General features: G+C 38.4%; 1 protein-coding gene across 1 annotated transcript in view; it reads right to left on the reverse strand.

The window, feature by feature from the left end:
- Positions 1-13,063, reverse strand: part of cpne2 (copine II) — a 49,921-nt gene that overhangs the window by 23,966 nt on the left and 12,892 nt on the right. Inside the window, exons 3-10 of the mRNA XM_079345601.1 lie at positions 12,475-12,654; positions 11,552-11,626; positions 11,119-11,190; positions 9,981-10,064; positions 9,660-9,749; positions 9,388-9,486; positions 4,652-4,738; positions 1,879-1,938 (exon numbers count right to left, since the gene is read on the reverse strand). Coding sequence (XP_079201727.1) covers positions 1,879-1,938; positions 4,652-4,738; positions 9,388-9,486; positions 9,660-9,749; positions 9,981-10,064; positions 11,119-11,190; positions 11,552-11,626; positions 12,475-12,654 — 747 coding nt within the window. The remainder of the gene's footprint in view (positions 1-1,878; positions 1,939-4,651; positions 4,739-9,387; positions 9,487-9,659; positions 9,750-9,980; positions 10,065-11,118; positions 11,191-11,551; positions 11,627-12,474; positions 12,655-13,063) is intronic.

Below are 13,063 nucleotides of genomic sequence, written 5' to 3' on the forward strand. Positions count from 1 at the left end.
TTTATATCCACGATGGAATAAATCAATGAACAAAACAGTAGTAATGATTTTATTCCTGACAATATGTAAATATGATATTTAAAATAATTTAATTTAAAAATAAACAAAACCTTATGTGCTCTTTTATCAGAGAGTACAGATTGTCTGATCAGAGGAAGTACAATCCCGTATTCATGAACTTTGACTTTGACTTTAGACTTTATTGTCCCCGAGAGGAAATTCTTTTTCAGCAGAGCAGTACAAGTTTAAGGGCTGCGCGCCAACAAAAAATGACAAGGGGACATACATGGGGGACAACAGGACATACAGTGCATGTGGTTATGAGACAACAGGAGCGGTACGTTCGTGTTATCGCAGCAGAGCATGCGCCAACATGAATATATTCATTCAACAAAAGTTCTAAGTTTGAATTGTTTAAACTTATATAAACAGAAGACAGGACAGACTCATTGATGTGTTTGTTATCTTGCTTTTGTGCTCTCTTTCTGTCTAATAATGAATAGGCCTACTCTGCACTCAGATCCTGGATCTTTTTAATTCAAGCATTCATCTAAGCCCATGGGTGCTGGACATATAAATATGTATATATGACACAATAATAACATGTAAAAAACTTCTAAAATATTATCTACTAAGTATTCAGTCAGTCAGTTAATCAGTTTTGCTGAAACAAACATTCTAATAAAACTCTTAAAAAACAACTTTTGTCAAAAGATTTCCAAAAAAAATAATTAAATAGCCTTTTCACATACTGTGTGCACTCTGGATAATATCGAGATAATTATGTGAGGAATGCTCTAGAGATTCTCCCGTCCTAGCTATTCACATATGCACTTCACAGCTGTGAGTCTGCTACACAATGCTATGATGATAATATTTGCATTCATATCAATTGCTAGTGTAGTCCAACAGAATGACAACATCCACAAAAGAGTGGAGAACAACATACTGATGAACCTCCCTTTTTTCAGCCCTGCTCAGAACAGGCTGTTTCTGTGTCTGTAGCTTTAAATGATTTAAACGTAAGTAAGCTCTGTTTGACCACGCCCCTCTGTAAGGGCTTGGGAGAATGACTTTGCACATGCATATGTAGGCTGTGTGTCTCTCACTGACTATACTGTGTGTGTCCTTCCATTCTTCTATGTGTGCATTTTTAAAAAAAATATGTGTACAGTTGTGTGTGCTTATGTTTGTGTATGTATTGTGTTTCAGAATCAGCGAGCCACACTTAATGCCCTAGAGATTTATCATGACAACAGTGACAGCCACAAAACTCCCCTGGTAATAATCTCAACAACATAGAAAAACCCTTTGTGTGTATATGTGTGTTTACATGAGCAATTGGCAGTTATAAAACATAAAAAGGTGTGACACTACCAGGAACACACCAGAGTTGCTCTTTACAAGGGACACAAATAGACGATATGCTGTTTCTCACACTCCTGGTAAAATACTCATGTCGCTCTCTGTACCTGCTTCTGTACCTTTAATCTATCTATAACTCTCAGTATGATATATTATATCATTTTCACAACTTAAAAAACACTTTTCATTAAATTCACTTGCATTTTCTTTGTTTGCCCTCCAGTTTTTAAAATCTAACAGAAGTACCCCCCCTGTAGGTTTTACAGCACCTCCTTACTCTCCTCTACTCCACATATGTTTCAGCCTCTCGGTGCCTTCTGTCCCTGTCCCTTACGCTTAGTGTTCCCTTCTGAAAGGAAAAGATTATCATCTAACTGTAACCCCGGATGATGAAAACAGCAAATTTGAATGTTTTCCATCTGTTTTCCAGAGCAAGGCGTGAAGAAACAAGTATCTCATTACCACATCATTGCAGTGACAGAGAGAAAACAGGCATGCAGATATCGGACTCACAGTAAACATGAGCTGGCAGCCGCCCAGAATGTAATCCAGAAATGTGTAGTCTCTTGTTATCTGTAAGAGTGAAGTAAGAACATAGTTAATAAAACATAACATATAGCAAGTGAGACAAACAGGTACTATTGATCAAGTGAGAAAAAGAGAATCTTAAAAATCAATATATATATAAAAATATTAATATTAGAGGCCAACTAATTAATCGACCAGTAACTAATTAATCGATAATATTGCCCAATATCAGCTTATCGGTATCTGCTAAAGTTATTGCAGATATCCGCAGATATTATTATTAATTGATTTATTTACCAGTGAAATGGCATTTCATTTGAGCATCACTGTATTATAATTGCAGCTGTCTTTCTGGCTGTCACCAGGAGTGTGCAACATGGATTACAACAAGCATTATCACCCTCCAGAGTGTCGAGCAGCAAAGCACGAACATGTGCAGCCACTTTCCAGTTGAGTGGTCATCTTGTCTTCATTAAATGCCTTTTCAAAAGAGTTTTATCCACATTTAAGCGATCAACACGATAAATGAATGTATCCATCTACAGATACAGGTTTATTTCTCTCCCCAATATCAATATTGGTATGGCCCCAAAGAAAAAATAAATCCTTATTGGTCGGGTTCTATACAGTAGGTTTGGGTCACTCATTATTTGATTAAATCCATGAAAATGGAGCGATGCTAGTCTAGTGGTTAATGTGTTAATGTGTACTCCATGTATGGTCTCATAGTCTAGTCTGGACGACAAGTGTTTGAATCCCAACCGTTGCCTCTGCCCTGCTTACCTTCACATCTGTCTCTTTCCATGATTTCTGAATCTATCCACTGTCCTATCTCTAAATAATAATAGAAAATCAGTGAAATCATTGGAGAGCTATGCACTGTCCAAGCATCATACACTGTCACAAACATTTAAACACAGACAGGTTGTATTCAAATATAAACAGTCTGCTGAAACTCACTTAAAGAAGGGAATTCACCTCAAAAGTATTACTTCTAAATGTGTTTTCAAATAACCAAGCAGACAGTTTTATCTCATTGAATGTACCTCCAAATGAGTACAAATCATTCCTTCTTTGAACACACTCCTCAATAATAATAATAATAATTATTATTATTATGTAGCCTGAATGTTACTGTCACTAGTCAGATCTCTGCTGTCAGCCAGCAAATATAATTACGGTACAGTATTAAGACTTAAATGTGTAATTGTGTGAATGCACGTCTATATGAAGGCTTGTTTGTGATTGTGTGACTGAAAAGAGGAATCTAATAAAATGTGAATGCTTACACACAGCCTTAATGCTTAATCCAGCTTAATGTGTCCTCCTTGGGGTTCAAAGCTGCAGCACTAATTAGTCATTCAGAGTTATGATCCAAAACACAACAGCTTCATAAGATGTCTTACTGAGACGTTCTGAGTTGACAAGATGTGAGGAGAAACAAGATGTGATTTGTTTGACAAAGGAGCATGTGGAAGACATTATTTGATCCTCTTGCTCTGAATTTTAAAAGATGACACTTCACCTTGAAGAGACAATATATATTATTTCAATGTCAGCACAGCTCCGATCAACTCCTATGTGTTTAAAACTAATGTAAAATTAGCATCCTTAATCTTGGACTCTTGAATACCATTAACCGAGACAAACTTTCCCTCCAGATTTCACACACACAGATTTCAGGTTTAGTTTTGTATTTAGTTTGTTTCACTTTTTGTATTTGATTTCCTTATTTACTGTGTAGCTTTGTTTCATTTCCCTTGTGTGTCCCTTGTTTTTATGCTTTATGCAAAGTTTAGTATTTAGTGTTTCCTGCTTTGTTTGTCATTTCTTAGCCTCCATTATGTCCTATGTACATTGTTAGGGACAATCTCGTTGTCCACCCTCACACACTCACTGACTTTGATGTGCGTTCCCGTTAAGTCTGTGAGGGCTGAGACATGTCCCACTGTCAAATCTTTATGCGCTTAAGGGATCTTTTGAAGACTTTTCGAGCCCTTTATGCACCCTGTCTGTAAGTGGGCATATCTGCAGACTCAGCGTGACGGAATTACCCATAGTTCATTGCATTGTGATGTGAAACACATTATTCCCAGTGACGCCCACAAGAATGGAAAGGTTAATAAATGCCATAAAACAGAAAAAAAGGGAGAGATGGTAAATAAGCAGGAAGGTGAAATCTTGCTCTACATAGAGTTCACCAAAAGCCACATGACATCATGCTGTCATGGTTACAAGACGTTGCAAAGTGCTGTCCCATTGGTATTAAACCATTAGAGCCCTTGCAGCCTTGTGCGCTTTCACTTTCCAGTTGACCTCAACTAAGACCTGAAGGGCTCAGGGTTTAGCGAGGAAAGTCTTCAGTGTTTCCTGTTTTATTTTTTCGTTCTTGTCCCCAGTGTTTCTTGCTTTACTTCGTCCCTTTGTCTGGTTTCCCTCCATTTTGATTGCCCTGATTGTCTTCACCAGTTTAGCCTCAGTGTTCCTTCCCTCGTGTTGTCAGTTCATCACTGCTCCTGTGATACGCCTCCTCTTCCAGTGTTTTCTCATGCCTCTTTTTGTTTCTCTTTTAAAACTTTTGGAAGCCTTAATTCTGTCTGTTTTATTCAAATAAATACTTCAGCATAGTATGCTCTTAGGTCTTTGTTTCTACTACATGGAACACACATGATTATTGCTGTTTTATTAATTACAGCCTTTACTGAACAAACAAAGTTAAGAAGTCAAGTACTTTGAAACCTTTGAAGAGACACCTCACCTTACATGACTTCAAAATTATAACTCCAGAGTTTTTGTAGTTCTTCTTTTTCTTCTGTTTCTTGGGGTTTATGCAGTCAAACTCTACCTGTAGGAAAAAAAAATATCTTAGGAAAAAAGAAAACAGGGAAATGATGGAAAGTGATGATTGATGACAGCAAAGTTAAAAGAGTTGTGTAAATAGTAAAGAGTTAGTTTAAATGGGAAAGAGTTAGATCTGCATCTATAAAGACAACTAATAAACTGGTGTTTTACAATCTATCTGTATAATTGAAGTGATCTAATCAGACAGACTTGTACTAAAGTAATGCCACTAAATCATCACTTATGGGACTTCATACATGGGTGGTATTGACTGTCTGCAGAGACCCTGTCCCCTGGATTTTGAAGTTTTTGTTGACAAAGGACATTTCTGGGTGCGAGAGATGGTGTGTTTCCACCAGCCAATGACGACACGCAGGTGAGTTGAGGAGTTAATACAATTCAGTTAATGGCTGCGATACAAACAGCAACTATGACGAGCAAATATATCACAGTGAAACGCCAAGTGGATAGAGCTCGTTCTAAAACGAGGGTGAACCGGAGTTGGCCTGCTTTCTGTTGGATCAGCAATTGCCAAAACACCTGTGGTTAGCATGTGCTAACATTCAGTAGCTTACAGTGTAAGTACAAGCAGTCGACGTACACACTTCATCCTGCAGTGAGTGTGGCGATGAGCCCAGGAGGACAAGCTGAGTTTGAATGTTGTGTTTACAAGCTGCAACAAACAATGCTACTGAATCCACCTTTAAAATCAATCCATGAATTAATTGCAAAGGGGGAAAATGAAGATGCAAGAAAAAGGAAGCTGAAGACTTATTTTCATATGAACAAGCCACACATGAATATCTCTAAACAGACATTTGAGACGTTCATGCATACACTACACATTCTGAAACATCGAAAGTCAGCCTCTGATTCATATGACAGGTAGCTCTAAATGCCTTGTCGTGTTACTGGGGCTCAGCTAAAGGCTGTTTTACATCTCAAAAGCACCTCTCATTCCCATCCTTCTTTTCACACACTATCTCTCTCTCCATCCCCCATCTCTTCACCCTGTCTCTGCCTCTTCTCTCTTGTTATTTTGTTTCCCCCCACAACATTACCACACATGAAGGGACTCAGTGGGAGAACAAGTCGTGAGGCAGCTTTGACACATGCACACACGCAGTTTCACAAATGAACACACACGTACATTTGTTCACACACACACACACACACACACTTGCCCACACAGACATGCAAACACGTGTATAGCCACTAATGAATGAGGAGTGTTTTGATCTCTACATCTTTACATCTTTAGCAAAAAAAAAAAGTGAAAGAAAATAATTCTAAATAGCATTTAGCAACTTAGGCTTTGAAACCAACCAATTTTCACTTTGAGAAAAATTCAGCATGCAAATCTGTGCATGATTATTCAGGCTTCGTTGTTGAAAGATGTGACTGAATGCATTTAAACTGCTAATTATTCAGTATGGGGCAGAGACGGGCCAATTAAGTCTATCTAAGAGTAAAACTAAACTGAGGAGGATGGAGCATGATTCACAGTTATCTGTGTGAAGATATGAATGCTGATTTTAAAATGAACAGGTAGTGCTGTTTATATAAAGATTCAGCAGCACGTTATAGCATCGCTAACTTAATGAAATAGTTTAAATCTAGGTAAAGACCTTTTAACCTGTTTAAAAATGTGCATTGAATAATAAAAAACGTCAAAGTAAATGTATCTTTTGATCAAAGTATTTTACAGGTCCTGCAGGATGTGCAAGATTTAAAGGTAAAGGTTTCATTGAGAACCAGTTGAGCAGTAAATACTGGAAGTTTAAAAAGTATGACTGGATTCTGAAAGCATGTATGTCTGATACTCTTTAAATTTGATTGTGTGTAGGAGATAAGGGGGAAGCCATGAGCAGATTTATTCAATCTAATTCTATGTTTATGTCTCGGTTACCATTCTTTAATGGAAGAAACAAGGAGCTAACTAAATACAGGGAGACAAAGTGTCAGCTGCTGGATGGGATTTCAAACTTGCTGTGCTAGTTCGGAAATGAACTGAACTTCTGTGTTATCTTTTTGTTCTCATTTTACAAGATTGTGTACAAAGTGCCAATATGTATATGATATCTACTGAATTAAATCATAGAATGACCATTTGGGACACCCCTTGGTTTGCAAGGCAAACCAACAAGTGTTGCAGTGTCAAAAGTGAGCAAGCAAACTGGTTCAGGGCTAAAATAACGATGTATATGGAGATGCTTTTCAAAAAATGGAGAAAGGTTAGAACACAAAAAGTTTCAAGACTGATGCAGAGCAAGCTAAACACTGAAGCTTTAATGTCTGCAACACGGTAAACTGTCTTGGCACAGACTCCAGGCAGGAGGGCGCTGGGGGAGACAGCTCTCTACAATGTTTTCATTTGGACTGCAAAACCCAATTTAAACACCAGGTGTAAGGGTTACATATTGCTCCTTTAAAACTTAGTCCTGGACCATTTGTTCCTATATTATATTTTCCCTCTTTTCAGACAGTACCATGTGGTCTAAATGAAACATCTGTGCTGTGGTCCAAATATAACATGAATCAAGGTCCAGAGGAGGTTTGTGACCCTGTAGAAAGCAGCTCTCTCAGAACGCTCCCTTTTGGTGTGTGTCTCTTTAAATGCAATGACACCCCCCTTGAGTTTTCCGACTGCAATCCTCTGAGGCAAGAATAAAAAAGGCGGACCTGCACAAAAGTTTTACTTTGTGTTACTAGGCTGAAGGGGAAGTCAATGGATGGAGAAACCAGAGGAGGCATGGCCGTAGCCACCACTGAAGACACCAAGGTCATGTCCTCGGTATTCTTCCCTATGATTTATTAAGACCTACAATAAACACGGTCGTGACATGACTGGTCATCTCCTCCTCAGAATTGTTTCTCTTAAGTTTCGTTTCATTAAAACTAAAAGTAAACAAACCGGGACCTGACTGCAGGTCTATTTTTAGAACGGCAATTACTTAAATCGGAGTAAAGATGCAACGTAGTGTTAAGAGGCAGCATGAATCAAGTTATCACTTGTTGCAGAAAGAAAGGCAGAGGATGATTGGGCAAAGAGGAGGAAAGGTTAGAATTTTAATTAGCTAAGAGAATGACAAACGTTGTGAACTAGCCTATAACAGATGGCCAATAGAGATGCTCCAGGGGTCTCCAATTTTTCTTCACCTGAGAGCTAAAATTCAAGTGGCTAAGAGTTACTTGCATCACATTGCTGACATTTATTTACACAGCACACATCAGCTGAATTTTGTGAAATTTCAATAAGCCAATCAATAATCTTGAATTCACATCAAGGTCCAAGAAAAAAACATGAATATTTTACACCTCTTATTGTGCCACATAGTCAGCTATGTTACTGAAAATTAATATAAATCCAAGAAAACATTACACTTTACACTGAATCGTCAGAAGAGGTGCACTTACTGATGTTTTTTTTTCACACAGTCAGCAAACCTATAGGTGAGCTACTGGAAACCTGTCCATGAGCTACCAGGAGCTCCTGAGCTACCTGTTAGAGACCCCTGTGCTAAAGTGTAACCTAATGTAAATGTAGCACAGGCTGAAAAATAAAAGGACACGTAATGAACCAGAATGCTAGGGCCATGTTCAGTCACAGTATGAATGATAATATCTGGATGTTTGGATGGATAAGTAATAAAGTAATAATGTGACTAAACATGGCATTAAAATATTAGGTCAAATTATAGTAATCATGATTCAGTAGTAAACTGAGACTTTTCATTTCAAAAATTCATCAAAGGATGAGACAGGAGAGATGAAGAGGTTAAAGGGACAGAGACGAGGAGAGGAGAGAGAAAGAGCAGCAGAAGGAACCAGTTAGATGCACATGGAGTCAGGTTCAAGAGGTGCAACCTAGGACCCAGCTTCTCTCTCAATTATATATATATATAATTGCAGCAACACACTAATACAAAGACAAACTCTAAACAGTTTAACCAAAATAAATGTTTGCCGAATGTTGACCTTGGTATTTCAAAAAATCCTGGCTACGGCTCTGAGACGAGGGGAGGGTATATATTTTCTACAATCTGGATTTTTTTAGAAAAAGTTGCTCAAATATTAACATTTACTATTTTAATTATTGATTTTACAAATCAGAAAATATTATCTTTCTATTTGTTTTTTCTTAGAAACATTTTATCAGTAGCTTGATGTCCGCTTCCTTATGTCCTCCACACTCACACTGTTTATAGTCAGTAAAAGGTGACAAATGGTGCAGACCAGTGTGTGTCTAAATATGAACTGAGAAGTGGGTGTGCACAGGATTACTTCATTACTGACTAGTTCTAGTTTTTCTCATCTTCTGACTTCTCAAAGGGCTTTTTTAGGCAGGTCACATTCACACATGATGGCAATCATACATATTCACTAACACTGTATGAATTGTACCACTTTAATTAAATGCTTATTTTTTATCCATAAACCCCTAAAAAATTAACAACTTAAAACATTTTACTCAAAACAATACACAAATATAACCAAATTAAAAACTGTATAAACCACACTTGTGAATAGGACACAACCTACTTTGAAGAGGAAACAGCATCTTGTATACCAAAGATTATGATAACAAATGGATGACATTTAATTAAACTGAGCAGAACAAACACTTAAGTGTACGAAAGTCACGTGTTTTACCTCCACTGAGTTCTGGGCTTCACTCATCTTGGCAACAGTGGTTTGAAACTCTCCGATGAAGTCGTGGCCTCCATCATTATCATAGTCGTAACACAGGACCTGTTATTTGTAGATCACATTCATCACAGCATGCCAGCAGCTCTTTTAAGCTCTTTTATGAAAAGATTCTTTTCAAATCTGCAAAATTCTCTGGTATATATTCTTTATAACTGTTGACGGTTTTCTTTTAATTCTACAAAAGTGTTGTAATGAATTCAAGTGAAAGCACAAACCTTGATGTTCCTGTCCACGTCTCCATTGCATAGAGAAATGAGTGGCACAGTAAAGGGTTTCCAAGCTGGATCTAAAGTGTTCTTTATGACCTGAAGTCAAAGACACAGAAACGGCGACATGGTCATTACATTTAACAGCAGCAGATATATATAATGCAGCTTATGCCACAAAATTACTGAAACTGCGATCTCTCTTTTTTAGCCTCAAACCATTGTTACTTTAATCGTTAACAACCAGCTATGAGACCTGGTTAACTCACAATGACAGGCTGATGGTTCAAAATAATGACAGTCAGATGAAGATGCTTACTGATGACTCACCTCTGTCCTGTGTACCAGCATCCATTTGCTGTCTTCTCCCTGCTTGTGAAACTCAAGGTAGGGGTCTGACTTCCCAAAGAAGTCCTGCACAGCAAAGAGACAGTTAGTTGTCAAGGTTTTTTGAAAATGAATCTTTAGCCTGATTTATTCTCTACTCAACTAAACTTCCATACATACATGACAATTTGACCAGCATTAGCTGTGCTTCTTTTTTATTGTGTTGGTTCACCCAGCAGACATGGGTGAAAAGACACCTTAAAGGAGCTATATGTAAGTTATCTACTGAATTAAATTGTAAAATGAACTTAATATATCATCAGACATTAACAAAACCACTGAGAAAACATGCTATGTTGAAGTACTGGCTTCTCTGTGAACAATGCATCAACCAGTATGTCCTCCTTCTTATTTTAGATTCTGGTCCTGAATGGTCTGTATTTGTTTTGATCAGGTGGAAGGCGGTTTCAAGGCACACAGACAAGGCCATTTTTGACGCCCCCCGGTTTAAGATGTGAAACGTTAGCACAGAAAACCAACAGGTGTTGTTGCGATGGAAGCAGGCAAGCAAACTGATTTTACCTGATTTATAAAGCCTTAGCATTTTTTTGTCCTGCTTCACGACCAGATAAGTGGTGAAACTAGAATAGATAATAATAATAATAATAATAAAAATGGAGAAGTTAAAGGTTTCGAGACCGATGCAGAACTGGCTAGACACTGAAGCTTCAGTGTCCGCGACATGGCAACCTGCATGAGCATTAACTCGAGGGAGGACACTCTGAATTGCGATGGCTCTCTCTAATGTTTTGAATTTAGACTGCATTACCCATTGCTCCTTTCACCAATATTCAAATAATACAGCAATTTGTCAATTAACCATATTCCAGATTTAACTACGTAGGAGGAAGATTGAAAACACATTAATACTTGTTAATGAAAACAAATCCTTCATGCTTGTCATATCGAACTGAAAGGACTCATGAAGCTCTTTAATTGGGTGGTAAAGGTGAAAGATGTGAAACAATCACTGTAACCCTTGTTTGTGTGGGTTCTGTCTGACTGTTGCATGTGTTGCTAATGCACTCAGATGGTGTATGGGCTTGTGTGTGTGTGTATGTGTGCTTAAGTGTTTGTCTACCTTCTTATCCAGTTTTCGCCCACTCAAGGTCAAAGTGATGATTCTGTTGTCAGACAGCTCCTGAGCCGTTATCTGAAATGACATAGCAGCACAACATCAAGAACTACAAAAAAACTACTGGCAACCAACAATCACACCATCATCAGTAGAGGAGCAGCAACGCAACAGTGATGACGTCAATAGTGGTACCAAAACCACCCTCAATTACACCTCCATCATTGTCACCATCATCGGAAGCTAAAGAAAACATGCCATTATAGTAAACGACAGTGGCCGCATCCACAACACCAACTATAGCCGCCTCTGATTAAGTGGTTTGAAAACGTGTGTGTGTGTGTGTGTGTGTGTGTGTGTGTGTGTGTGTGCTTAACAGGACACAGAACAAAACCAAGGTTAAAGATAGTACTTCTTGTAGTACTACTACAGCACTCACCATAATGGATCCCTTGCCAGCTGGCTTCCCATTGGCCAAGATCAACGGTCTGTGAAGCTTCTTATTGGACACAATCTAGGAATGAGAGAAGACAAAAAAATGTAACCAAGAAATGATTGGTTTAATCCATCCTGAACTGCATTGGTTCATTCCAGTTTGTCTTAGTTGTTTAGTTTCCCTCTCGTTTGACCAACAACCAGCTACGCAACCAGTTAGTCATCTCATTGTCAAAACTACAGGCCAATGAGGGTGTAGGGTGCTGAACAGAACCGAAGATTCTAAGTGTAGAGCTGCACGCTAAATAAATATCAGATATAAGAGGACGCGTGTGTCCCACTAACCTTCCTACCATAACACGTGCTTATTGTCGTTCAACAGCTTGTTTTGAATTTAAGCAACACAGTAAGGTGTTGGGTGATATAAGGTTATACATCCTCTTCAAAATCGTTTTAGGAATACAAAGCTTGCTGTATGATATGGTTGTCAAAATCTTTGCTACTTTGATACCTGTTTAAAAGATTCAATCTAACATTTTAATGAACAATACTTTTAAAGGTTTACAAACACTTTAAAAATCAACGTCTACTTCACAAGACAGCTGTGTAGGAGGGGATTAAATTACACAAAAACATTGGCAAAGTTTGGGTACTGAAACGTTTCCAATGTTAATTTAAATTGACAGTGCGTAGGACTTTAATTATTGTTGGTAAGGTAACAAAACAGATACTGATCATGTTTGATTTGAACTACTATCATATTGTAGTTTTCAAATCTGTTTATTTGACAATCATACTGCATGAACTGAATAGGACAAAAAAAACACAAATAATGGTGAGGTAACCTCACAAACATCAATAGTTTTCACGGTTACTTGGAGTGAAAAGATACAGTATATTTCATATAGAGAAGAAGTAGTTCCATACCACTCCCAGTGTACAAATGAATTCTCCCAGGAAGTCATGTTCATAGAGCTGTGTGGCACACTTGTCTTCATCAAACATGGCAAAGCGAAGCTTCTGGATCTCCTCAAAGTGATAGTCAACCTGAAACTTCTTTCCAAACACTGGGTTCAAGTTGTTCACAGCTGTCTCCGTGCGGCAGATCTAAAACACAAGAAACACGTGAAGGTAATCATTTCATTTAAAAACAAGAAATGAGTTAAAATGCAATTCCAGCAGACCAAGGTAGTACCAGTGCAGTCCAACTGTTAGGTTTGCTGAGAGGCAGTTGGTGCGCAGTGATTGACAGTTCAAAACGGCATATTTTTGCCTCTGATGCGCCTTCGTTTGCAAAGTTTAGTGCATGGAGGCAGCATATGTGTTGTAAGTTTAGTATGTAAGTATTCTTTTCATTAAAACAAAAAGAAAGGGGCGCCGGTGGCGCAGCGGCAGCGCGCGCGTCCCATGTAGCGAGGCTTTGCTCCTCGCGCGGGCGGCCCGGGTTTGCGTCCGGCCTGTGGCCCATTTCCCGCATGTCTCTCCCTGCTCCCTCCCTGTTTCCGACTCTATCCAC

Source organism: Symphodus melops (assembly GCF_947650265.1).
Source record: "Symphodus melops genome assembly, chromosome: 6".
NCBI classification, from domain to species: Eukaryota; Metazoa; Chordata; class Actinopteri; order Labriformes; family Labridae; genus Symphodus; species Symphodus melops.